Here is a 25,881-nt window from a genome sequence, read left to right on the forward strand (position 1 = left end):
GTGGGCTGTTGCATGTAAATTATATGCAGATGTGTGCAACAGAAAGTTAATAGAGCAATAGTTAAATAAACATTGAATTAAGCACAGCAACTTTAATCCCTTGTTTACATAAGATATTTAAGCCAGATGTCAACCGAATGTTTGTTTGTATTTATTTTACAGATAATCCTTCTTCTTCCTAGGTAGCAGAACCATGGGAGTCCCATGCCTGGGACCACAGTTCAGGAGAGACTCATCCCTTTTGTCACAGGTAATGGTCACATCACCAGGGGTAATACCCCCAGAGAACATAACTCAGCCCACTAAGAGCAATGTATGACTAAAGCTGATTGGACGAGCCATGGATGCTGTTCAATTAGCTTTACCAGTTGTTGAATGGTGTATTTATTCAAAGGATTTCAGGCCTGAAAAAGTGGCAGTTACCAGCACTGGCATGTGTGACTGTGAGTATGGTTGGAACACAGGATCCCATGTGTCTGCTAGAGGGAGGTAAAATAAACACTTTGATGAGTATTTTTAATATCAGTCTCAGACTGAAGCCAGAAATGTAACATTAATACTAAGGATAGATTAATGAAAGAGTTGGAAAAATAATGCATAATATGTCTCCATAGGATGCACCACATATTTCGATTTTTTGCAAATATGTGCAAATGCATAATAATTATTAATGGCGGTTATCTAGAGCTTACAAAAGCAAAAGCACTGTTCAATTGTGGCCCTGAAGCTGTACTAAATTTCAAAGTCTGATTGAGTTTTTGGGATGTAACTTCATTTGACCTCTAAACTATATATATGTATAATGTGCATAATATGCGCATCATTTTTTGTATCCTATAAAGACTCATAGTCTAGTGATCTATATCTTGTGTACTGCAACAAATGTGCTAAAGATAAGTTATACATTACATGACTTACCCCTGCTCCTCCATCATTTCCTGTAGCTCCATGCACTTGAGTTCTACTCGTCTTTTCCGCTCATGGTCTAAGATTTCCCTGTGGGCCTTCTTGACAAGGTTGGGCTCTGCAGTTCTCGCTTCTTCTTCAGGTTTATGCCAGGTGCTTGAAGCACTGGGCTGGCAAAAGCCATTGGTAGTTTCCTGTGGAGATGGAATCCTGGCGCCATTGTTGCACACAGACATTTCAATGCTGTCTCACAGTTCTTTTTCTTCCTGTGAAAATGCAAACAGATTCATTTGAGCTAACTTGTATTCCTTATCTCTCCCACACCTTTGAAATAAGAATGGTAAAAGAAAATAGTCTCCATGCTTTAAGCCGCTCTGTTAAATTAAAACTGACGGCTTAATGGGAGAAGAGCTGTACTAATCTGCTTTTCTGCAAGACAAGAACCAACACTGCCAACCAAGCAGCACAAGCAACAATATAAAAGCTTCCAATGCAGACAGAGAAGTCAGTTCTCATATATTAGCGATTTGGGAGAGCTGACCATGCGTAACACACTGAGATATTGCCATACACCCCAATGGGAACAAATTGTATTAGCTAATTGGCAAAGAAGCATGCCATTATAAGCTATTATGCACATTGTAATGTAATTACAGACACACCTTAGGACTACTGATGATAGTAAGCTAATATTAGCTGTATTATTAAACAGTACAGCCTGCATTAATTTTCTTTGCTTGACATAAACAAAATATAAACAAAAATTAGATTACTTTGCATTGAACAGCTGGCGTACTAAAGTGATTAAAGAAAATCATACCATAAAATTATTTGAGTTCTGGGAGAAAATGCATCAATCAAACAAACACATAAGACATTTCAATACCTGTGTGTACAAGCCCTTATTCCTATTATGCTATTACTTTGCAACTGTCTTCTAAATTAGCTTTTTATGGAAGGGATACAGATCAATATATTTGTATTTTGTGCAATGAAAACAAAAGGGTAATGCACAAAATAGCTTTACTCAATTGGAATGTAATCCCACCCATCTAATAGATGAGGGGAGTGCTATCCCCAAAATGTTATGGGAAGGTGGGGAAAGGTACATTTGATATGTTTGACTACTGAATACAATGTAATGCATTGCCCCTAAGGTTATCTTTACTCAGAAATTTTTGCTGCCTAGAGCTATGCGAGATTTTCAAAACTAATTCTGCATGTACCAGAATTAGAAGCTGAGTTTGGCCATAAACGTTTTCGGTCCTATACTAAGCGCACCACATCGCAGAATAAATTGACCATCATCTCAGGTCTTAATATGAATGGTAAATTAAACTAAATGCAAATTTACAAGTATAGTGCGGAAAGGCAGAATGGTATGAACTGGAAAATTGTAATACCAGAATTTCTCACCTCTACAAAATGACCTGTTCTGCTACAAAACTCAATTCATGCAAAATCTCGCTGAAACATTGCTCATCACTAATGCTGTCATATCTCATTACATAATGATATGCTGCAGAACGCAGCTACGTTTTGACAACATGAGTCGCATTTGTCTGTGGTGTTTTAACAACCTTAATATAGGAGAAATGTTTCTATGAATGTAAAATTATGAATGTAAAATTATTTGCGTTTTAAATTCTATGCTATTCACACAGAGACCACCACTGTCACCTTTGGGAGAGATTACCATGCATGCTAGCTGGTTGAGCTTACATAGCCCCATCTAACAACCATAAATTATTTCTGAAAATGTATGCACTGTGAAGCAGGATACTGACCATGACCAGTTACATATTCGTTGACATTAGGTACTATTAAGCTAAACAGTGTCACCTCCACAAAAGTCATTTTCTGCCAGGCTATCATCACACCATAATCAATGGAACCACTTGTGTCAGTGCATAGAGAAGTGGGTCACAGGCATAATGGGATTAGCAGCCTTATGAGTTGAGTCTAGTGTATTGCAATAGCGTATTAGGTGGATATGGAGTTATACATTTTGGGGGTGCATGCGGCACAGAGAAAAAGGTCAAGAAGATACACGAGTAGACAGTTTTCTATTGGGATAAAAGGGTTGAGTCAGTTGCCACTAGGATTTAGAATTCTTCAAACCCATATTCTATATGGGTAAATATGGAAGGTGTAGACTTTTAGCTGATGTCTACTGTAAGCAGACAGGGTATGTCCGTATTACCGTATTAACGCTAAGATTTTTCGAGCGCTCGTTTGTTAGCATTAACGCTAACAATTGAATACGCCCCTAAATAATCTTTATGCATTCATAACCACAAATGAAAAGTGTCTGGGCAATTCATTGTAATTCATTGCAAAGTAGTCAGAGGGGTGGTGAGTGGAAATACACTTGTCTGAGAAGGGTTGCTACCTTCAAAGGAAGTGTTCCATAAACATACCCCCATATGACACCAGGTAAAACCAACAGCCTTAAGTTGAGCATATGTCTGCACCAGCCCGATGTTTCAGCCCTCTGTATTGGGAAAACCTAAAAGGTTTTTTTGCACTATGCTTCAAAGATTTCTGGAAGACATTTCCTTTTTCTCCTTTTGCTTCTACTGTTCTGGGTGAAAATTCCCAAAACCTGGAAGTGGAGGAGCAAGGATCACATGGACTGGACCTAACAATAATCTATAGTGGGGAGGTCATTGCAACACAAGATGATAAAGGGACTGTAGCATTGTCTGAGATTAATGAAGATGGGCTAACCCGTCCTCTTCCACCTCTCACAGATCTCAGAGTTACTCAAGGTAAGATCTGCATAAAGTCTTTGAAAATATTATTGTGGTGAATGGTCAATCATTATTCAGTAATGAATAGTCCTGGTACTCCTGCTTTATTGTAAAAAATCATATTCTGTACGGAAAAGAAAATACTATTAGTTCCTACCCCCTTGAGAGGTGTCAACCCTTGTTCTTACTGTTCCATAGGGTGGTCACATGGAGAGAACCAACCTCGAAAAGAATAACAGACATTGTTGCCTGGGGTTTATGTTGAGATGGCTAGTTTTACACTTTATGCCTTCACTATCAGGTGACATCCCTTAGGCACCAGCCATAAGCCTCTTTAATTATTTTCCTAAGGTTCCTTTTGGAAAATTATGGGTAGTATTGGTGGGTGAGAACTCTCATCTAAAGGATATGAATTATGCCACTAGGTATCCAGAAGCTTATCTATGACAAAAGTGCCTTGGGCTAGACAAGTGGGCAATATATTAATAGACCTTTTTTTCCAGGGTAAGTCTACTGAAAGTTGTCCTCACAGGCTGATACTTGTATTTACCTTGCAAATTACAGATGAGGAGGCAAAGAACAAAACCATATTTTCTGCTCCAATGGGACAATACCAATTTCATTCCTTTTGGAGTCCAGAGTGTCCCTGCTTCCTGTCAACGGTTCATGGAACAGGTGGTCTACCCTTATCAAAATTAAGCAGCAGCATACATGGATGATATAATTTTGTTTAGTTTCTCTTGACAGGCTGATCTAAATAGTCTACCTGCAGTCCTTCAATCGTTTGGTACTGCAGGCCTTATTACCAACTTGAAGAAATGTGCCATGGGGATATATAAAACCAAGTATCTACAGAACATTGTGGTAAATGGTTGTTTTGGGGTTGGCTGGATATTATAGGAGTTTTATAACTTATCTTTCCTCCCTTGTAGCCATGCTAACAGATTTTTTTTTTTAAAAAAAATGTTCCTATGCTCACTCATTGGACACTTGAGTGTCAGGATGCCCCTGGAAAGATCAAACAGGTACTGTGATGGCCCTGTCCTTTGTTCCCCGAATTTCTGACAAGAGTCTCCAAGCATATGTGTCTGATGTGGGGTTTGTCAGGACATAAACGTTTTCGGTCCTATACTAAGCGCACCACATCGCAGAATAAATTGACCATCATCTAAGGTCTTAATATGAATGGTAAATTAAACTAAATGCAAATTTACAAGTATAGTGCGGAAAGGCCTTCTGCAGAATGGTATGAACTGGAATCATATTGTTTGGTGCGCCTTTATCGCAATTTTATGTCACGTTTCTGTATTTAGCAGGCAATATTGAATATAGAGGTCTTCCAAAGGTGTTCCAGCTTGCCTGCTGAAGGAGGTGGAGTCTTAAAAAATTTGTAACCAGGGTTTACCTGGATGGGTTAATGCATTTTCAATTGTGTATCCTTGGAACAGCTGTATAAATGTCCAAGGTCTGCTGCACATGCCTTGAAATGTACGTGTAATTTGCAATCATTAAAAGTTTCACTTGTCCTATTGGAGGCCTTCTGCCTTCCCTATCCAGTGCACTCCATTTAAACTATTAAACTACGTGCACTGGTGTACCACTGCATGTCTGGGATTATCCAAGATTCCTACAGTGGTATAGCTGGACTCCACTTTCCACAAAGCTAGGATTCGGTTTGTGAACTTTCTGCACTAAGTGGATGCATTTTATCTGGGGACTTCACTATTAACTTTTGCCTATGTGCGGCTAACTCACAGAATTTAAGTAAAAAGGAGTTCTAAAAAGTTCTAGTACATTTCGATTTTAAAAAGGGTCTTCTCTGGGGCATGGCCTGTTGGAGCATGGAATAGGTTGTGCGTACCGAAGCTCCCCAACCTAACTATCCGACTTAATTATCCTGCTGCACTTCTAGTGCTTCAAACCTGTCTGGTTCTGTACTAAAGGTGGCCCCTGTTATGAGTGTGCTGGTGGGTCACGGCGGCGGTCACTGACATCTGTGTCGGACCTGGGCTGAGGCTATTCTCGCAGTGGCAGGGAAGAGGTGACTCCTGTCTCTGCCAAGGTCGGGAGCTTCTGAGTCTGTGTGGTCATCTATTTACCTGTCCTGTGTAGCGTTTTCTGGGTGTGTGGAGAGCGGTCATCTGGCTGCTGGCGGCGCATAGGACATCTGTACCCGAGTGTTCCCGCCATGGAGCGAGCCGCAATGCCATTTTGGAGCTGAGTGATTGATGAGGGCAGGCCTGTATACAGTTCCCTATAGCTGGAGATGCAGCTACCTTAGCCTCGCTGATTGTCTGAACCTGTTGTTGTTAACATCCAGGATCCCCTCTGTGGCACAGTGGAGAGAATATAGTGTCATTAGACTTTGTCTGGGGGCCCTCCCTCTCCGAATCTCCTGCAGGTGCTATCTATATTGTATACATTTCATTTGATTCTTCACTGGATTGGCTATATCCTCCTCTGAGATCTCTGAACTCTGGCTGTAAATCCAGCTGTGGCCTGGGTGCTTTGTCTGTGGCCTTCTCTTGCATCACGAGTTGCCTGTATACAACCTAATATTGCATCTATTGATAAGTTTATATAGAAAGGGTCACTATGGGTAAGCACTCTGCAAATACTACTGCTGCTAGCAGGCTAGAGAAATATGCACGTTTTAATTACTCTACAGCCTCTGGAGGAACTCCTGTACCTGAGTCGCAGGCGCCTCAGTCTTCCAAGGACTCAGCTCTGCCTACAAATACTGCTATTACCCTGCAGGAGGTCTTGAAAGCTATTGCCTCTGAAAAAAAGGTAACAAACAAATTTGGAGAGGTGCAGGCTGACTTGTCATTGATGCGACAGGATTTCCAGAAGATCCGAGAATAAGTCACGGAGAAGGAGTCGCATTTCCATTCTTGAGGACACTACAACTCCTTAACCTCAGAAAGTCGCTGGCCTGGAGGCTCAGATGGTGTCGTTTAAACAGAAACTCTCAGACATGGAGGGCTGCCTCAGATGCTGTACTGTTCGGATGGTGGGTATTCCTGAAAAGGCGGAACGAGATGCTCCTGAAACCTTCTTGGAGAACTGGATGATCCAGACATTTGACAGAGAGGAGTTCACAGCCCAGTTTGCGGTGGAGAAGGCACATCACATTCCAGCTCAGAGCTCGGCTCCTGGTGCGCCACCATGCCCATTCATTGCTAAAGTGCTTCATTATAAAGATCGGGATGCTATTCTTTGTCTGGCTCAGCTTAAGGGCCCCTTAATGTATCAAAACCAAAGAGTGGCAGTGTTTCCAGATTTTTCGGTGGATGTACAAAAAAGCAGATCCCAGTTCATACAGGTGAAGTGGCGCATTTGTGAGATGCAACTGCCATATGCAATGCTTTTCCCGGCCAGATTGTGGGTGGGTGCTGATGGAAATACCTTCTTCTTTGAATCACCGTCAGAGGCAACTTTCTGGCTGGATAGGAGAGCTCCCAGAGGCCTTCGCCCAGATTGAAGATGTTCCCGGTGATATATTGGCTTTACAGAGTGAACTATCTTAATTCATCACTGTATGACACGTGTTGTTAATATGTTGAGATAACTTTTTCTAGCACATGCCATGCTGTTTCTTGGTTGTACAAGTCGAGACTCTTTCTGTTCACACAGACATTATTTAGCTATTCATGAAGGTGAAAATCCTAGGGTGGTATGTCTAATATTCCCTGATAGCCTGTACTTACTGACCGGATGGCTATGTGGTCTTGGAGGAGTAGTAGTGTGGATATATTGGCTGGGGGCCCCCCTTGCTTAAAGGGTCGTGATCTTCTCTCCTCTTATAGCACATACTAGCATTTCCACACATACATAGGGATAGCTGTATAGGCTGTTGAGGGGATGGGTTTTAGTTGTTGGACTCCAGGTATGTCTAAGTTGGGGGTGGATATACAGGGAGGGAGTGGTTGGGATAGGGTAGGGAGTGTTAAGTTTACTAATGTTCAATGCAGTGTCAAGTTGTTTTTATATGCAAATACTTTCAAATGTCTAGGTACATTGATTTTGTATGTATTATTATGGTTGACTGGTTGCTGGGTGACTGCCTGGGTCTGGAGGGATGGTTTTTATGTTGAGGTGTGTAATGTGTGTTCCCTAATGTTATGGCGACTGGCAAGCTCAGTGGGGGTTCTATAAAGTTTCTGACCTGGAATGTTCGTGGCCTAAATAATAAAATGAAACAGTCTCTGGTTATATCTCAATTACAGAAATATGAAGTGGATGTTATTTGTCTCTCTTCTCATATGGCAACTGACAGGCAGGCCTGGCTGGTGGTACAGCGGGAGTGGTCATATTACCTACTAGGCAAATCAAGATGTAAACTGCTGTTTGCTAGACACATTCAGTATTTTGAGGCAGATAAGTTTGGTAGATTCCTGGCATATTTAGCTAGATCAGAAAAGCCGGCGACTGTGGTGGCAAGGATCACGGATTCCTTGGGAGCTGTGCACACTGTGACTGGGGAGATTAATGAGGTTTTATATACTTATTTTAAAGACTCATACAGATCTATATCCCTGTTGACAATGGATATTAAAATATTGGCGAAGATTATGACGTCGCGTGTGAGTCAGGTGATCGGCGAGATTGTGCATTCTAATCAAACTGGTTTTATGTCGGGAAATTCTAAGGCTATAAATTTGCGCAGACTTTTTTGCCATCTGCAGCTGTGGTGTCGCTAGATGCTGCTAGGGCCTTTGATTCCGTGGAGTGGAGGTACTTGTGGGTGGTATTATTGAAATTCGGTTTCGGGACGGTTTTTGTCCAATGGGTGCGACTGTTGTATTCTTGCCCTACAGCCAGAGTCTGTGTCAATGGCTTTGTGTCTCACCAGTTTGCCCTGGACAGAGGCACGAGATAGGGTTGCCCCTTGTCTCCCACCCTCTTTGCCTTGGCCATAGAACCGTTGGCTTGTGCTAGCAGAGCACAGTCAGATATTAGTGGACTGACGTTGGGCTGCAGAACAGACATGATTGCCCTTTATGCAGATGATATGTTACTTTTTTTGTCTATTCCTGGTAGATCTTTACCTGCACTTCTTCAGGTGCTCACGGTTTTTGGCTTTTATTTGGGACTTCTGATCGATTGGGACAAGTCTAGTGTGACTCCGGTGAGGGGACTTTGCCCTACAGGCCAAGTCTTGCAGACCTCTCTAAGATGGACTCCTACATTCAAATATTTGGTTATTTGGATTTCTAGTGACATGGGTCAGTATATTTAGCGCAATCTCCAACCTCAGATCGATTATCTTAAGAGCTGGGTTCGGGTTTGGAAACAGTTGCCGTTGACAGTCACGGTTTGAATTAATTTAGTTAAAATGATAGTTCAGACAAAATTTTTATATGTCCTGCAGCAGTCGCCAATCTACATCCCTCATAGTATATTCCGCTCTATTGATCGTCTCATATCCTTATTGGTATGGGTGGACAGGAGAGCCTGTGTCAAGTTTACTACTCGGTGTCGCTCCCGGGGGTCGGGGGGTTTGGCTCTACCGAACCTGCGGTTCTATTATTTTGCCTCCCAACTGGCACATATTGGTGTATGGTTGCGGTTTCGGGCGGGCTCGGATCTTCCTATTCTACTAGTTTCTATGACAGAGTCTAGACATTCATGGACGCTGTTCCTTTTGGGAATTTTCGTCCATATATTCAATTCTTATGGAAGAACCTGGCGCGGGCAGCCTGCCGAGACTGCGACACCTGTGGGAAATTGATATTGGGGAAATTAACAATAAGACTTGGGGTTCTATTTTGGACAGTCCGGGTCGGGTCATTGCTTCCGCTAAATTTCGTCAGGTCCAGGTTTTCCTTTTACATAGAGCGTATTTTATTTCCCTTCGGCTCTCTAAATTTAAAATTGGTCCTGAGTCTCAAGTGTGGGAATGAGGGGGGGGACTTTTGGCACATGCTTTGGAAATGCCTATTGGTTTCCTCCTTCTGGTGAGAGCTTGTATAATTCGATTGGAAGTGGAAGTGTCCGCCATCACACCAGGATTATGCATATTTGGTCTGGCCTGGACAAGAACACTCATAAGCTCATTAGACTACTCATTACTACTCTACTTATGTTGCCAAAGGTGGTCATTGCAAGGAAATGGATGGCTCGGGAGGGCCCGGACTTGAAAGACTGGATTGATCTTGTTAATGACAAAGTAGGTCATGAATGATTCATGTACACCATCAGAAATTTACATAATAAGTATGAAAAGATTTGGTACAGATGGAGAACATCGCCTTATGTTACAGAGGGATTGAGAAGGGTGGACCTCTCTTAGGAATATTATGTCCGGGGCAGGCACCCAGCCGCTATTGCTATTATTATTATTATTATCATTATTTCAATATCTCATTTTATGTTGCATTTAGGCAGGTCATACAGGCTTCCTATATTTTCTGATGTATGATGCATTTTGACTATGCATGTATGGCCTTATGACACTGCCAGTACCCCTGCGTGGTTTTAGTTTTATTAGTTATAGCCCAATGCTATGGCTCTTTTGTTAAGGAAAAAAAAACAAGAGTGAAAAATTTAATAAAAACTCTTCTGATTTAAAAAAAAAAGGTCTTCTCTTTCCTAAGCCGCCTGAGTACAATATTTTCATACTTAGCAAGTAAATGGAATGTTACATAAAATAGAAAATTAAAAATCAGTAAACATGACCTTAGACAGGGTAGCTATCTGCCCCCTCCCCACAAATTCATATCACCATGCCACCATAAATGACATAAATATTACTCCTACTGGACCAAAAATACTTTCCCTGCTCCCAGAGAGACAGTGGGAAGCCTGACAGGCTCATTGCTGAGGCCATGATCTGCTGTCTCATTTCAGGTCCTGTGTTATATAGTTAAAAAAAGAAAACATACTTTTCACCCAATAAAGGTGTTTATAACATAATTTTATGTTCTCATAATTTTAATATAGTAACCAATAAAATATCACTTGAAAGGTTAATTAGATGGAAACATAAATAAATGCAATAAATTGCTGCTCAGATTTTTCTACCTTCTGGAGCATGGGCAGGAGAAAAGAAATCTGAGTATCCCCAAATGCTGTTCTTACAAAAATGCAATTACTGTTGTCATGGAAACAGTCTCTGACTGACCTAAACCTCAGGCTGTGATGTCAGATCCAATACTAGCAATGTTCCCTAGGGAAAACTGGATCTGCGCTCTTCTCTTCCCTGAAACTCTTAACCTAATGAAAACCCTAAGAATACTTGTTAAATAAAAGAGTAAAAGCGAGAGAAGGTTGCTGCACTCTGCAAGTTAAATTTCCACATCCACTCTTACGGTTATTAAAGTATTTGAAGTTATTAACATGATAAATAAATATAATAAAGCAATTTCCATTAAACAAATTAAGGAAATTATAATGAATGCATTGCGTTTCATCTAAAAATGACTTCTGGTTATTGTCTATAAACATGACAAAGTATAATGTAAAAATTAAAATGTTTTATTGAAACGTTAGCAGAAACCAGTTTATTAGGGGCTATGCATTAGATCATCACAACAAAAAGATCATCATTGCACAATTTTGTAATTTGCTGTTTAAAATTAAGTTTAAAATTAAATATAACTGAACACAAATACATCATTTTAATTCAACTGTTTTAACTATACTGCATTTTGCTTAGTCTCTTTAAATAACCTGGATAGATGTGCAATACACCCTGAATTAATAATTCCCACACTGAACAAGGGCACACCTACAGGGACAATCTCAAGTTTTAAAGATTGGTCCCTGGAAATGTTGACCCTATTTTTAAAACTGACCAACTCTGCAACAAAATTATTCTATGCATTGTGTTGTATTATTTTGTGTATTTATTCAATTCTAACCGTCTGATTAAATTGTGTAGGCTTATGTTTATAGAAGATGGGTATTCAAAAATTCATAAAAATCACATTAACTTTAAATTCAATAAAAATGTCATAGTGGGGATGTGGAGATTTTACAAGGGTGACTGCTGTTTAGTGTAATATATATTTATCATTTATAATTTTAAATGTTGCAAATCCCAATTTGTTCCAATATTGCAAATTCATGTTTTGTCCCATATTTGCACTTTTAGATTTTAGGATGTATATTGTTGAATTTTTACCTGAGTGCCAGACACAGTTCTTTCCTTGAGTGACTACAGGAAAAGGGGCAACGTGACACTGTGAGTTTTCGCCTGCAGTGTAAGACAAGTTATGACCGCTAGTTATGATTCTCAGCAATGGGCAATGGGGAGGAGGTGCAGAGGGAGTTTATCTCCTCTTTCTGCCTCGCCTCTGATTGTCCTGTTGTCAGAGACTATGCTCCTCACATAGTGAATTCAGGAGGAAGCATAGTCTGTTATCATGCACTACTGCAGTCACTGTAGGAGGGAAGATGGACCACCTCTGTATCCAGTACAAAGGGGAGAAACAGGAGGAGGTAGCAGGATGGTGTTAGGGACATTCTGGTCCCTAAAACCACACAAGGTTATCCCCTGGTTCCTGGTAAGATAGTCCACTGCCAAGTTTGGCAACAACTCTTCTTGCTTTTTAAACATTGTCTGGACGTCCTATTATCTGGAAAGCACATTCAGTACCTTTCAAAGCTGACCGCAATATTTCTTTATTTGCTGACTTTTCGACAGCTTATTTATAGGGTAACAATTAATAAAATGATTTCCTGAACTCTGTTTTGTTCATGTATCTAGTCCCAATTCTCCTTGCCTTTCAACTTAACTCACTCTTCAAATCCCCCTCATATACACTGGAGGCAGACTACAGGAGGAGGAGCAGCACAAGAGCATAGATAATAAGTACTATTTTACCCTTTCTACAGGGCTGTGTGCAAATTTTTAAGCGGGTGTTCAGTTTTGTCCATAGCAACTCTAGTTCCCTGACCTACAGCTGTGAAATTAGTCTAGTTGCGTGTAACTGAGGTGGGATGGCTCACAAATAGGCAGTGAGCTGAGATTTTTATTAAGTTATAAAAATATTATAACAATTTCAATAATGGTGACAAAGTGGCCATTCTGATATAAATGGTTTGGGGGCACTAACCATAAAGTGGTAGGAGGTAGGAATGTGCTGTGACCCATGGCTTATAAACTGTCTGCAATTTGATATGTTCTGGTTCTGACATTTTGCTTTAGTAATATGATTATTTATATTTAAACCTGGTTCCATTTTATATCAGTAAGTGACCCCTGATGCCAAAATGTAAAATATAATTTCCAAGGACACTTTGTTGATGAGAAAGTGAAACTAAGTAACTAATCTTGAATTCACATCTTGATAATGTAAGTGGCATTGTTCCTGTTGCTGGGTATAGATGCTTAGCTTTTTGTTACTTACATTAGTCTTATTTTCCATGAGGCATCTCTAAAGAAGTATGTTTTGCAAAGTGTGAATAAGCATTGCAGATGTTTCATTGTTTATCACTTTATTTCCTGTGCAGGTTTTTAAAGCCTCTTTTGCCCTGGAGAGTGAGTGTCTGGCAGAGCCGCCAAAGGAATTTCAGCAACCGAAGAAAGCGTGGCCACACCAGGTTGGTGATTCCTACCACTACACAGACAGGCCAGGATGCCCTATCGGTGCCCCTGCCTGGAAGCAGTTATACTCAATAGGTGGCTCTCTCTTTGAATGTACCATTCAGCTTTTTGTATAAAAGCTGGGGCTCACTGGAAAATGCTGCTCCACTGAAGCAGTAGAACTGGGCAGCATAAATCTTTTTCAGGTCAGATTAGAAAGTAGGTCGAGCTAAACTGTTTAATTATAGTACAGTGTTAGTACTGCATGTCTGGGTTTCCAGTTAGGTTATCATCTAGATTAGTTGGTCTTTTAAGAATCTGGGGATTATTTATAAAGCTAATCCACAGTGTATCGGACTTGCAAATGCTGTTGTGACATCACATATCAGGATTTGCAGAATGTGCACCCAAATACTCAGCACCGCACATACGTAACAAGATGGCAGGAGTTAAATAACTAGCCAATCTTGCACGAGTGATGACTGTAGTTAATCAATGGATTTGAGTTGTACGTGATACCTTGTAGAAGTGGGCTAGGTGAACTAAGAAAGAACAGGAACAGAATAAATGTGAGTTGCTTAGGAGGAAAAGTTATTTAAAGAATCAGGGAGGGTTAGCAATTGTGTATATATGATTCCTGATTTTGGGAGGTTCTGAAGGCTGTTTATGCTATGGAAAATTGATTAAAAACTCCTCAGAGGTGACATAAACTGGAGTTTACTTGAAAAATTAACATAGTCCATTGCTCCATGCAGCCAAGTAAATGGAATGTAGGCTGCAAGTAAGAAATAAACTTCTTGTTAGCTAAAATAAAGGCAGCTCTAATGTGCTCTTAGGAGTTTATTTACATGAAAGAGTCAAATGGAAGGTAAATGAATATACTGTGCTTTATGGGGATGTTTTTGCTGAGGAAGAAATGTGCTTTGGTTTCCCATGTCCCATTTTGCACATGGGACATGGGAAACCAAAGCATCCCCAGATGGACCATGTGCAATGTGGGCAATAACATGTGAATGTTAGAACCTGTACAAATATGCTGCTGCTCATAAGCCTTGCACTTCATTAAGGACCTCAAATCTGTTGTGACAGCAATAGATAATTTGTACTGGAGTACTGGGTGCTGGAACAATACATGTCCACAAAGCACTTAAACTGTAAAATCCAGCTGTTTTAGAGATCACTGATCCCTTGACCACTTTATCTTTATTAAGATTCCATTGCCCAGGAAATTTTCAATTAAGCATTTTATAGGATGGACTTAACAATGACATGCACCAAGCTTTGAATGGGCTACACTGGTATACACTGAGTTGGATGTCACTCTTGGGATGTTTTTCATAGCATTTAAAGTGAAATTTGAATAAGACAGCAGAAATCCTAACTCACAATGTCATGCTCTAGCACAACATGAGTATTAATTAGAGTGCATAGGCACAGACAAACCTACCAACAGTGCTTAATGCTCATTGGCTACATGGAAAGGAGAAGAGTGAAGGAGGTGATTACTATAAATTAGGAAAAAAACAGAGATGGCTCATTCCTTCCCAGCCTGTGGACGCACTGTTTCAGCTTCCAGGCATCCCTTCTGCATTGCATGCAAAGGGTTATAAGAATGATGCTAGTGCAGCTTGTGTTTTCTCAATTGATGTATAAGTAGTTAAGGGTTAGACAAGCTAGTCGCTGACCTCCAGCAGGCAAGTTATGTGTGGGCAGCCCAGTGTTAAGTGCAACAGCATCCTCTTGTAATATCTCCAAAAGCCAATGAGAATGCATCACACATATATGTAAAGTTGTGGGGCTGTGATTTACAGTAATGTCTGCTAAGTCCTAGCACTCACTCATGAATGTGCATAAATGTGTGTCCGTGCCCCTTATCTATGGTATCTCGTGTGTTATGCTTCTGTTACATAGCTTGGATACTTAAAAATGCTTAAATCACATGGAAAAATATATTTCTGCATGGATTATGGCTTACAAAATAAATCCCACAGTGCATCAACATACTGATGGTGTCTTGATCCTGATAAGAACTTTCTGTTTCAGTTACCCGATGTGTTGCTTTTGGGGAAAGTTCACATTTCAGTTTGCAAATAGTTAATCTCCTCCAGAGCCGTAACTTAAAATTTTAGTGCCTAGGGCGAGAAAGAAATATGCTGATGTCCTAGCCTTCAATTTTTACCAAATTAACCTAAAATATTCATAAACTGCGCTCCCTTTAGTGTTGTGCCCTAGATGGTCACCCCTATCGCACACCCTTATTTATGGCCCTGATCTCCGCATTCCTACCTACAATGATCTGCACCTATTACTGATCCGTAAATACCTGGCTGCGGTCCGTGCCATATCATTGTTGTCAACTTGGGATCAAGCCATGCAGTGCTAAACTACAGTCTTCAATCAACTATTGTTTGACCTGGTTATTCTGCACTTCAGACATCTGGCCTTCCCTGTGCTAGTCATTCACTTTCAGTCCGTACACAGAGGTCACTCAGCATACCCAGAGGAGGAGATAGCGCACAGTACCTTCCTCTGTGCAGGCCATTTGAGAGCTGGATGGACATGCATGCGGCCCTACAGCTTTTACACATTGTCTATCACTGGTTTAGAGACTGTACTACCTGTGTTCCTGTTATTACACATACCAAGAAACTCTGTTGTTACACTGTGGTATATTACTGTGTGTGTTTGTCATCACCCTCCAGCCACTGAGTCTAGATTGCTCCGACAATCATCTGTGTGTACTACTACAATGAAAATAATCACCTGTGTGTTGTGCTACAATAAAAGTATTCACTGTTTAACAACATATTTGATTTCTGAATCCATTTGTTCAACAACAACAAATAATGTGTTGCATGATTGCTTCAGTACCAGTGTTTGTAACAAATTTATCTAATTGACAATGGATGTCACAATAAAGTTGAGTCCACCTGTAGATCTAATCAGAGTTGTCAATTCCCCAGCAGGCACCAAACTCTAGTATCGGATTGGCTCATCAGGGTATTGGGGAAATCCCAGTAGGCCCAACTGCCTGATGGCCACGCCTGTTTCCCAATGCCAGACACCCTCTGAAACAGACTCCCCTCCCTGCTTACAGACACCCTTTCTGCCACATCCACCCTTCCCTATGCTTGACACCCCATTTGCCACATGTTCCCTCCCTGCTGCAGATACCACATCTGCCACACTCCCCCTCTGTTTCTAGGAACCCCCACTGCCAGTCTCCCCCTCCCTGATGCACACCTACCACACTCCTTTCCCCCCTCCCTGCTGCCAGATAACTCATCTGCCACACTTCCCCTCCCTGCTTCTTGGAACCCCCACTGTCACACTTCCCCTCTCTACTGCACAGCTATCACACTCCTTTCCCTCCACTCCATGCTGCCAGATAACCCAGCTGCTACACTCCTCCTCCCTATTCACTGCCAGTCACCACATGCTGCCACTGGACTCACCACCACATTGCTCCTCCCATCTGCAAGACATTCCTTACTGCTGTACCTCACCTGCCACAATATTTCCCTAACAGACTCTAGGCTGGTCTCCCTACATCATTCATTTTAATCCATCACAAGTGTTTCATCCTTTCACAAAATAAATAATTGACATTTACTTCATTCCAAACTGGTTGGCTTTTTACTATATATTTTATTCATTATACATTATTCATTCTACTATATAGCTACTATACTTTTTTTCATAACAATAAACTTGGGTTTAGCCTATAAACATACTACAGTGAGAGAGACCATAGCATACTAACAGCACATATTGCAATCAATATCATGGAGCACTGCAGAATTCTAAAACCATTTAATTTGTCCCTAATGCTTACTTACATCCTAAATTCCTGAAAACATCATTCTATGTTCAGAATATAAATGCTATGGATGAAATTATTGGCACATGAATAAGGAAGACACTGTATGTAATAACAATGTAAGTGATGGTGGAAGCAGAATAAATTAATTCTATTTTTAGGGAGGCGTTGGTGTGACTCCGTTGGTCAAAAACATTTCATTAAACATGGAAATACAGAACCTAATGACAGATAAAAACATTGGAGCATCCAAGCTTACTACTTTTCTAATTGCTTTAAGTGTCTCTATTTAATTATCAGTATTAAAAAAAATTGAATCAACCAAATTATGGCTAACTAGTTTCATGATCTATTGTAGGTTACTATTTGATCCATTCCTAACTGGCACTGGTGGAAAAAGCAGATCCACATGCTATAGTGGCCTATTTACGAACCTATTTATCCCACTAAACCCCCCGAAAACTGCAGTTTTTGAAGGATCACCACATTTTACAGTACAGTGCCTATTTATTATTAGAGAATGTATATTTATCGGAGATATCTGCTGTAGTCCCAGCATCTTCGAACACAGATGCAGTCCCCACAGATGTCTAATGGACTGCAAATATGCCCTATTTATCAAGCACTTAAATGCAGAGCTTGATTCCAACAGCTCACACCATCTGAAGATGGAGTTAGCCGATCTATCGTATAGAGAGTGTATCACAGGACCCTCCCTGGCATATTACTTCCTAATACAAAGTGTACTTTGGTCATAAAAACTTGTAGGGCACATTAAGGACGGTTTCCAAGTTGTCCAGAAGCACGTAACCACAACCCCCCCCCCCTTCTCGAATCACCTACGTCTGCCTCCTGCAGGATTTTTTTTACTACTTAAAAAACAAAAGTGGTAAGGCCCTTGAATCACCTCCCTCCTACTCTGTCACTGTAGGGGCCCTCATCTTCTAAAATGCCATGGTGGGACCCCAACCCCCTTCCTCCACATTATGGTAGCTAAAGGAAGTGTGGCAATGAAGAACAACAGCACCATCTACACAGACTAGCGCTGCTTGTTGAAGAGAGAGCACCGTCTGCCAAGTCTCCTCATTGCTGCAAGCTGCACGTCTATCAATGACTTGCCTGGATATAACAAAAAAATACAGTTACAAGCAAGGTTGGATTGAGCCACATTGTGTTGCAGATAAGGTATCTTTAATTTTTATATTGCACCATGAGACATCCTTTTCTTACTATGCGCGCCGCCGGTACCCACAAACATTATACATTAAGATTGTGCCTATTAATGACCACATTCTTATTGTAAAAGATGGTGTAGCGGGTCCAGTGGAGGGGTTTGTTTTATATGTGTATCTCTGTCTCCCCATGTATGCCTCTACCCCTTTCCCTTTTTGAGTGTGTGTGTGTGTGTGTGTGTGTGTGTATATCTCTCCCCTCTTTATGTGTATCTTTCCCTCTTTATGTGTATGTCTCCTTTTATCCTCTCTTCTGGACGGATTAAATTTCTAAAACCTTAATGCGTTAAAAATGCCTTATTCAAAGGATAAAGCATATTTTTAATTATATTAATCCGTTCCTGCCATTCTGAACTGGCGATGTCAAAACAGGTATGGCAGCAGTACTAGTACCATTGTGATATTTGTTAAATATTCTTCCCCATGAAAGCACTTGTACACTCCATCTAGAAATCCTGCATTTGCTCCTGGTTATTGCGGTCACTTTACGATATAATATTTGCTCGAACAGGCTCTTATCAGAGCCACTATCCCAGGTGAATAATTTTAATATGGCAAAAGCAGCATAGGGAACTTAAGGTGTAGAACCTCTCTCAGTAACTTACTGTACAAAATTGATATTCAAATGCAAACAGCGGTGGTATTAGTTGTATGAGATTATCAGGATCAGTGGCTAATAACAAAATTCTCACGGAGTATGAAAGTAATATAATACCACATTTTATTATGTTAGATTTCATCTCATTTACATCGGCTAATATAAGTGAAACCATAAAACTAGTCAGCAGTGATATTAACAGAACGTCACAGTAATCATTAAGTATACTTACCAAAACCATTTCTGCAGTTCACTGTTCATTTTTAAATGATCTAAGCATATAATAAGAAATAAGCAATTGCTGATTTTTGCTTGGTGTTAAGAATAGGAGAGCAGCACAGCCCGCAAGAATTTGTGTATGCCCAAGGTTGTAAAGGGTGCTATTCCACGAAATGAAAATTCATGCAGCAGGGTAGACAACCGTACCATAATCAGAGATGATGGGAATGTTGTTTGTTTATAAAATTAATTTGTTCTTTGTATAATAATGTAAAGTGTATATCTGGACTTTTTCTATTTAATAAAATTACTTTTGAATTTACAGTTGCTTAGAAACATACAGCTGTTTTCATGTGTCCATATAATTTACAAAATTTTATGTCCAGGCTTTCAATAAAACACCATCAAGTGCAGCAAAATGTTAGATGGAAAGAATAAAAGAGACATTGGAGGAACGTGGTGTGTGTGCAGTCAAGCTCTCCATCATAATAGTTTGGATTAAAAAGAAACCAACATTTTAACATACAGTGACTGTCATCAATGTAGGAAAAATGCTATATTTACCTTAAAGTATGACCACCCAAGATGGATTTTAACCTCCTAGATTAACACCCCTCCCCCCCCCCCCCCCCCCCTTGAGTAGAGGTCTAATGGAGGTCCCTTCCCTGAGGTGCTAGAGATGAAATGCTGGTCAAATTCATCAAACAGTTTTGAACAGAGTGTTATATAATTACATGATGCAAAGAAATGTTATGTGCCTTAATCCCTGGAAACAAATTGGGTACCACCTTTTAGCTGCATAATCTAGTCAGACTAACGAAAGATCACATCTCATTGGTATCTATGGGTTATGTCACATCTGTTCTACTTGCATTACATTATTAAGTAAGCCTATAAGAATAAAATAAAACTGGGCAGGGGCTACTTCAAGCACAAACTCTCCACTGACAACTGTTTCACCAGTTGAGCTCATAAGATACTGGCTCCTCCTTTTCTTCAGGCAGTGATTGCAAGAAAAGTGTAGTAAAGCTAGGAATCACCAATGGATCACTAACTGGAAGGGTAGGGAAGAAATAATGTCTATCACTTGGACTCAGTGGGGGCAGTTTTTTTTTGCAGTCTGAACCAATACTCATGCTCCTGCACTTGCCCCATAGGGTGCTTAAGAAGTAGGCAAGTATGTGTGACAGGCAAGGCCAGACTAGGACTAATAAACAACCCTGGCATAGAGAGATCGCTAAACTAGACCACATCAGAATCAATCTAATAATATCAAAGAGGGTATCTCTTGATTGCAGCCAATGAATATTTCATTAAAGCAGGGATGAGAAGTTTACTGATGTTTATAACAAAAATTGAGAACCCAGTCTGTCCTGTTTTGATCTTGGAGTGAAAACTAAAACATAGGTTTAACATAGACTAAAGTTACAACAGTGAGTAAAGAAATTTCGGTAAAAAATGGAATAGTGATTGAATAAGAGAGATAGCTAATCATGTGTGCTTGGATCAAAATGCGTTTTTTACCAGTATCTCTGGCTTATAAAACAAAAACAGAAGAGAAAGGTGGCACACAGTAAAAACAAAGAAACTTATACTTAAGCGTCAAGAAGTACTGCCACTGAAATTTATCAAGTCAGGGCTCAAACTAATTAAAACCTCCTTCACCGACAGCTGTGAATGGATGCTCTGACTCCTGTGGTTCTGGAGGCTCTGACCACCTTTGTGTGGCTATTTTACATACATGGCTAAGGTTGCACATGTGCATATCAATGTCACCCAGTGATAGAAGAGGAGCAGCTTTCCCGGCGGTGATAGAGTCAATTAAATAGGTCAGCTGTTGTTAGTTTTTGAGATTACTTTTGGTCACATAGTAGTCTCAATGGCAATAATAGAACAAGTATTCTTGTTAAATAGGATTCTCAATGCAAGGGGAGGTTATCACCGATGAAAATCAACAAACCTTACGGCAGTACCACCTTGATGTATAGGCTGTTTTCGCTTGCTAAAGAGCTTTATGCACTTCCAAAAATATACCCATTAGTATGAGCTATTCTATATATATTATACTGTGCTGCCTATCCCTTATGTTTTTGATGTCTATTGTTATTTGGTGTGACCATACCTGGACAGGCTATAGCACACCATTTAAAGTACTGCACCAATTGTTTTTGTTTTTTTTTACTTTATACATCTTCTTTTCTAGTTCCGTATGACGAGACTTTTTTGTTTGCAATCTTTTAATAAAATAAGCAAGGATTTACATTCTCTAACAATAGGGGCAGAGGGTAATGAACCAGCCTCCTTTATGTAAACAATTCTTGCCTACTGTACCGGAATGTCTGTAAGTCATGAATTTCAGGGAGTCCTTGCGGATTTCTGGCAGAGTAGTCCAACCATCCAGATCCCAGCATGATGATGTGTGTTGCATCAAATGTATCAGCCACACCCTGCTGCACAATGATGTAAATCATGATGCTGCGCAGTGCGGGTAAAGCCATAATGACGCAAATCACATTGTCATGTCCCCCACATTTGTCTCTTGGATCACCCCTTAAGAATCACCAAAAGGGGAAGTATAAAAAAAGTAGGCAAATATGATGTAAACACAGGTGATTTCTGGCCAAGGTACAAGGAGGGACATGACTACCAATGTAGAGCATTCTATACTGAACAATGACAGCCTGGTTCCTGCAAATTCAAAAGGACTTAACCGCACTGCCCAGCAGGACAGTATGTATTTGTACAAAGGACTAAAAGATGGCTACATGTAATTTGCAACATATAATGTGGCTGAAGTTTGTGTGTTACGTACTTTACTTGGCTGAAATTTGTAGATAACATGGACAGAGCCGCTAAGTGCTGCAAAATGACCAGTGCGTGTCTGGAAATAGTGATTGTATCCACTTAACAAAATACCTTCTTTGTAATGTCAATCTCTTAAAATCTTTTCTATTCTTAGCAATACAAATATATATAATACAGCCAAGAAACAGCTTGCCAATTTATTTGTGAGTGCCAGTTAACATTGCTTTAAGAAAAGAAGCAACTCACTTCAAAATGTAGTCTTTATTATGATATCACCAGACAGAAGCTTTTATCTATGTCCAACACACAACATGTGTATATTTGAAAGCAAAAGTATGTGCAGAAATATATTAACATGTCATTAGGCTGAGGCTGACAGCCTGACAGCTCCTAGTACTTTCAGCAAAAGATGTCTGCGACCTCATTGATTGCCTCGTGTTTCATTTATGAGAATCAATGTGTTCTGCCATCCACACACTTACATCCAACAGCCACAATATAGCATAATTTTTCCCCCACTCCGAACTAATGTACAAAAAAGTGCTCCTAGGTTAATATTTACACTTTCCTTTCTAATCTTTATTAGCACATATTCTTATTTTGACCATTATATGTGCTGTGTTTTGTGTGCTATACAGAACTCAAACTGCAAATTAAGTGAATGTAATTTGATAGTTTTACAATGAAGTTGGAGAAGCAACCATATATCCCACTTCTACCACTGGTACAGCCTTTAACACTATCATTCATGCTTTATTGATCTTACAGTAAGAAGAACACACATGATCAAAACCGTGAGCTTGATTGCAGATTGAAACTAGTGCTGGGCATGTGCTCACCATCTATGGGCAGGCTCGGTTCCTCGGAAACCGAACACACCCGAACTTAGGGGATCCGAGTACCGATCCTAGTTGGCTCGGCACTATCGAGCTTTTCGGATTCCAAAACGAGGCAAAATGTCATTGTGATGTTGTCGGATCTCAGAAGATTTTGAATCAATAAATACCGCGCTCGACAGCAATCTAGCAATTTGAGAGAGGGACAGAGAAGGGGTAGGACAGAGTATAGAGCAGTTGGGCAGGCAAAGTGATAAAATTGAAACAGGAGGGTGGTAGCAGTGTTAGAGAAAGCTCCATTGCTAATTATCATTGCTGAAGTACAAATATACAGGCTTTTATTCTGAATTTGCACCAAAAATTGTAGGGTGTTATATACACCCATAGATGAGTGCTCCATTGCTAAGAGTCATTGATAAATAGGAAGGCTAGCAGGCTTGTCGTCTAAATTTGTAGGCAAATTCTACTATGTTATATAGGTTACACACAAAGAGAAGAGCTCCATTGCTCCATTGCTAATTGTAATTGCTGAAATAGAAATTATAGGCCTGGCTGGCTTGGTCTAAATCTGCAGTTACATTTTATTGTACCATAGCCCACTCAGAAACAGGAGAGGTGGCAGGGTTCAGTGCTGAAACAGAAATTGTAATAATAGGGCTGTCAGTGTTCTTAAAAGTCTCCAATGACATTGTACTGTGCCATAGCTCATACAGAAACAGGAGGGTGACATTGTTGTTGTCACTCTCCAGTCTCAGTCACGATGATAATAATCCCTCTACCTCATGTGCTAAAGCCTATGTTCAAGTGCATAGTGGTTTTAAGTCATAAAAACAAAAATGTAAATAAAAAGCTTGTACCTTTTTAAAGAAAAAAAAACTTCTCTAAAAAAGGTGAAAGTTTACTGTAGAAAAACATAAAATTGCCAAGATGCCATTCTACCCAAAATATTACCAGGCATACCAGCATCAGGTAGCTCCCTTCTCTTAGTTAGATTTCAGCACTTGCAATCTACACTGTCATCATATTCACCCTCATCATTGTGTACATCTTACTCAAACAATACTAATTCATCCCCGCTGGAATCCACCATCACAGAAGTCTGTGTATTTTGATGTAATTGCCGATAATGGCCTTCCTCATGGAAGTTGTAGTTAATTTTATGGGAGAGCTGTCACGATTTTTGGGCAATTCTTTTAGACCAGGCCAAATATCAAAATGTTGTGCTCACTTGTCTGCATCACCACTGGGTGTCTTGGGAAAGCTAAGTTTTTTCCTAGAACCAGTTGCCAGAGAAACAGAGAAAATGAAGGAGACGTCATTACAAGATCTTGATAGCTCTTTGACCCTGGCGAAGCGAATTAAGTACTTAATCTACAATTACAATATAGTTAGCGGATTTGTTTAGTTTAATTTCCTCCTTCAATTTCTCTAGCTGCTTCTCAAAAACTATAATTAAGGCAATCACTTGACTCAAGCTAACCATGTCTGCACTTTCTTCACAGGTGATTACTACGCTGGACTAAAGTACAGCTGCAGTCCCTCTTGGATCTCCAACTTTGCGGCTGGGATGTGAAGGATGATCTGGCGGAGGCCAAGGGGGGTCTGAAAAGGCACTTGAAGAAGGAGTCCAGGCTCATTGTCTTCCGTTCCAAAGTGGAGAACCTGGAAAAGGGTGAGAAATGTAACTCTTTCGTTTTCAGTAAAACTCCACTCCAGCTACACACCCCTGATTGAGCTGCGGAACGAGACCGGCATTCCCAGAAAGGAGAGGGCGTTATTGGAGTCGACACAAACTACTACAGCAACCGCCACTCCCCTAAGATTATCGACACTGATGTTTCTGAATCGTTCCTGTCAGGTATCACTAACACTATTGATCATGCAGGTAAAGAAGCCATGGACGCCCCTCTGACATTGGAGGAGCTGCATTAAATCCTTTAGGCCGTGTAGGACCCAGGGCAGTGACGGTCTCCCAGCGGAGCTCTATATAGCGCTGTGAGACGTCATAGGCCCGAACCTGGTAGAGCTGTACGAGGAGATGGTGATGAAGGGCAGAATGCCTCCCACTCAGAGAGGGACTTATCACGATCCTGTATAAGTACAAGGGGGAGATATGTTACCTTAAAAATTGGCGGCCCATCTCTCTCCTGAACGTGGACTACAAGATCCTCGCCAAAGTACTAGCCAACAGGCTCAAGGTTGTCATTGGGCAGATTGTTCATCCAGATCAGACTTGTGGCATTCCTGGTCGCAGGATTGCAGACAACCTTTCGCTGTGGAGGGACATGGTCCATTACATCAAAGATCGGCACGCACACGTGGCCCTGGTCAGTCTTGATCAGGAAAAGGCCTTTGATCGTGTTTCTCATGATTTTATGCGTAGGGTTTGTTGCAGGTTTGGCTTGGGTGATATGTTTTGTTCTTATGTTAACCTGATGTACCTTGATATTTACAGCTCGGTGATGGTGAACGGCTGGAGGACTGACCCCTTTTCCGTAATATCTGGGGTCAGACAAGGCTGCCCTCTTTCACCTCTTCTTTTTGTTTGTTGTATAGAGCTCTTTGCGATGCGCATCAGGTCGGAATCCAGAGATAAGAGGCATCACTGCATCGGCTCCACACCGACTAGAGGCCAAGTGTTTGCTCTACATGGGCAAAGGTCAACTGCGGGAATTCAGAGGCTATGCTTTTCGGGCAGTGGCACCTGTCATCCCCTGCTGCATTCCCCTTCACAATCAAGTCAGACTTCATCAAAATTCTTGGAGTTTGGTTTGGTGGAGAGGAGGAGGCCCTGAAGTGTTGGGAAGAGAGACTGGCGACAGTCAGACAAAAGACCTCACCATCAAAGGTAAACCACAGGTACTGCGCAACGAGATCCTTCCCGTTCTGCAGTACACGGCCCAAGCTTGGCCACCTCTTGCTGCTGTCTGTAAGACCATCACAAGGACAGTTTTCCACTAAATCTGGGGCTCCAAATGGACAGAGTGAAACGGTCGGTTATGTACAAGGAGCCCCTCAAAGGTGGGAAAGGGATCCCGGATATCCCCACCAGGCTAGGAGCCTTCTTCGTTTGTAACTGCATCTGCAGAACTCTTATTGAAAAGAACATTTGCTCTGCTGGGAAGTCCATGTCTCGCTTTTCTCATCCTGCCTCTTTGGAGGACCCTTGGTTGGGACAAG

The 25,881-nt window shown here is 40.8% G+C and overlaps 1 protein-coding gene across 2 annotated transcripts in view; it reads right to left on the bottom strand.

The window, feature by feature from the left end:
- Positions 1-25,881, bottom strand: part of SRRM3 (serine/arginine repetitive matrix 3) — a 356,479-nt gene that overhangs the window by 197,361 nt on the left and 133,237 nt on the right. For both annotated transcript variants that reach the window (XM_075195126.1, XM_075195125.1), the window contains exon 3: positions 919-1,172. In XM_075195126.1, the coding sequence (XP_075051227.1) occupies positions 919-1,142 (224 nt within the window). In that variant the 5' untranslated portion in view covers positions 1,143-1,172. The remainder of the gene's footprint in view (positions 1-918; positions 1,173-25,881) is intronic.

The sequence above is a fragment of the Mixophyes fleayi genome, chromosome 2 (assembly GCF_038048845.1).
Source record: "Mixophyes fleayi isolate aMixFle1 chromosome 2, aMixFle1.hap1, whole genome shotgun sequence".
Lineage (NCBI taxonomy): Eukaryota > Metazoa > Chordata > Amphibia > Anura > Limnodynastidae > Mixophyes > Mixophyes fleayi.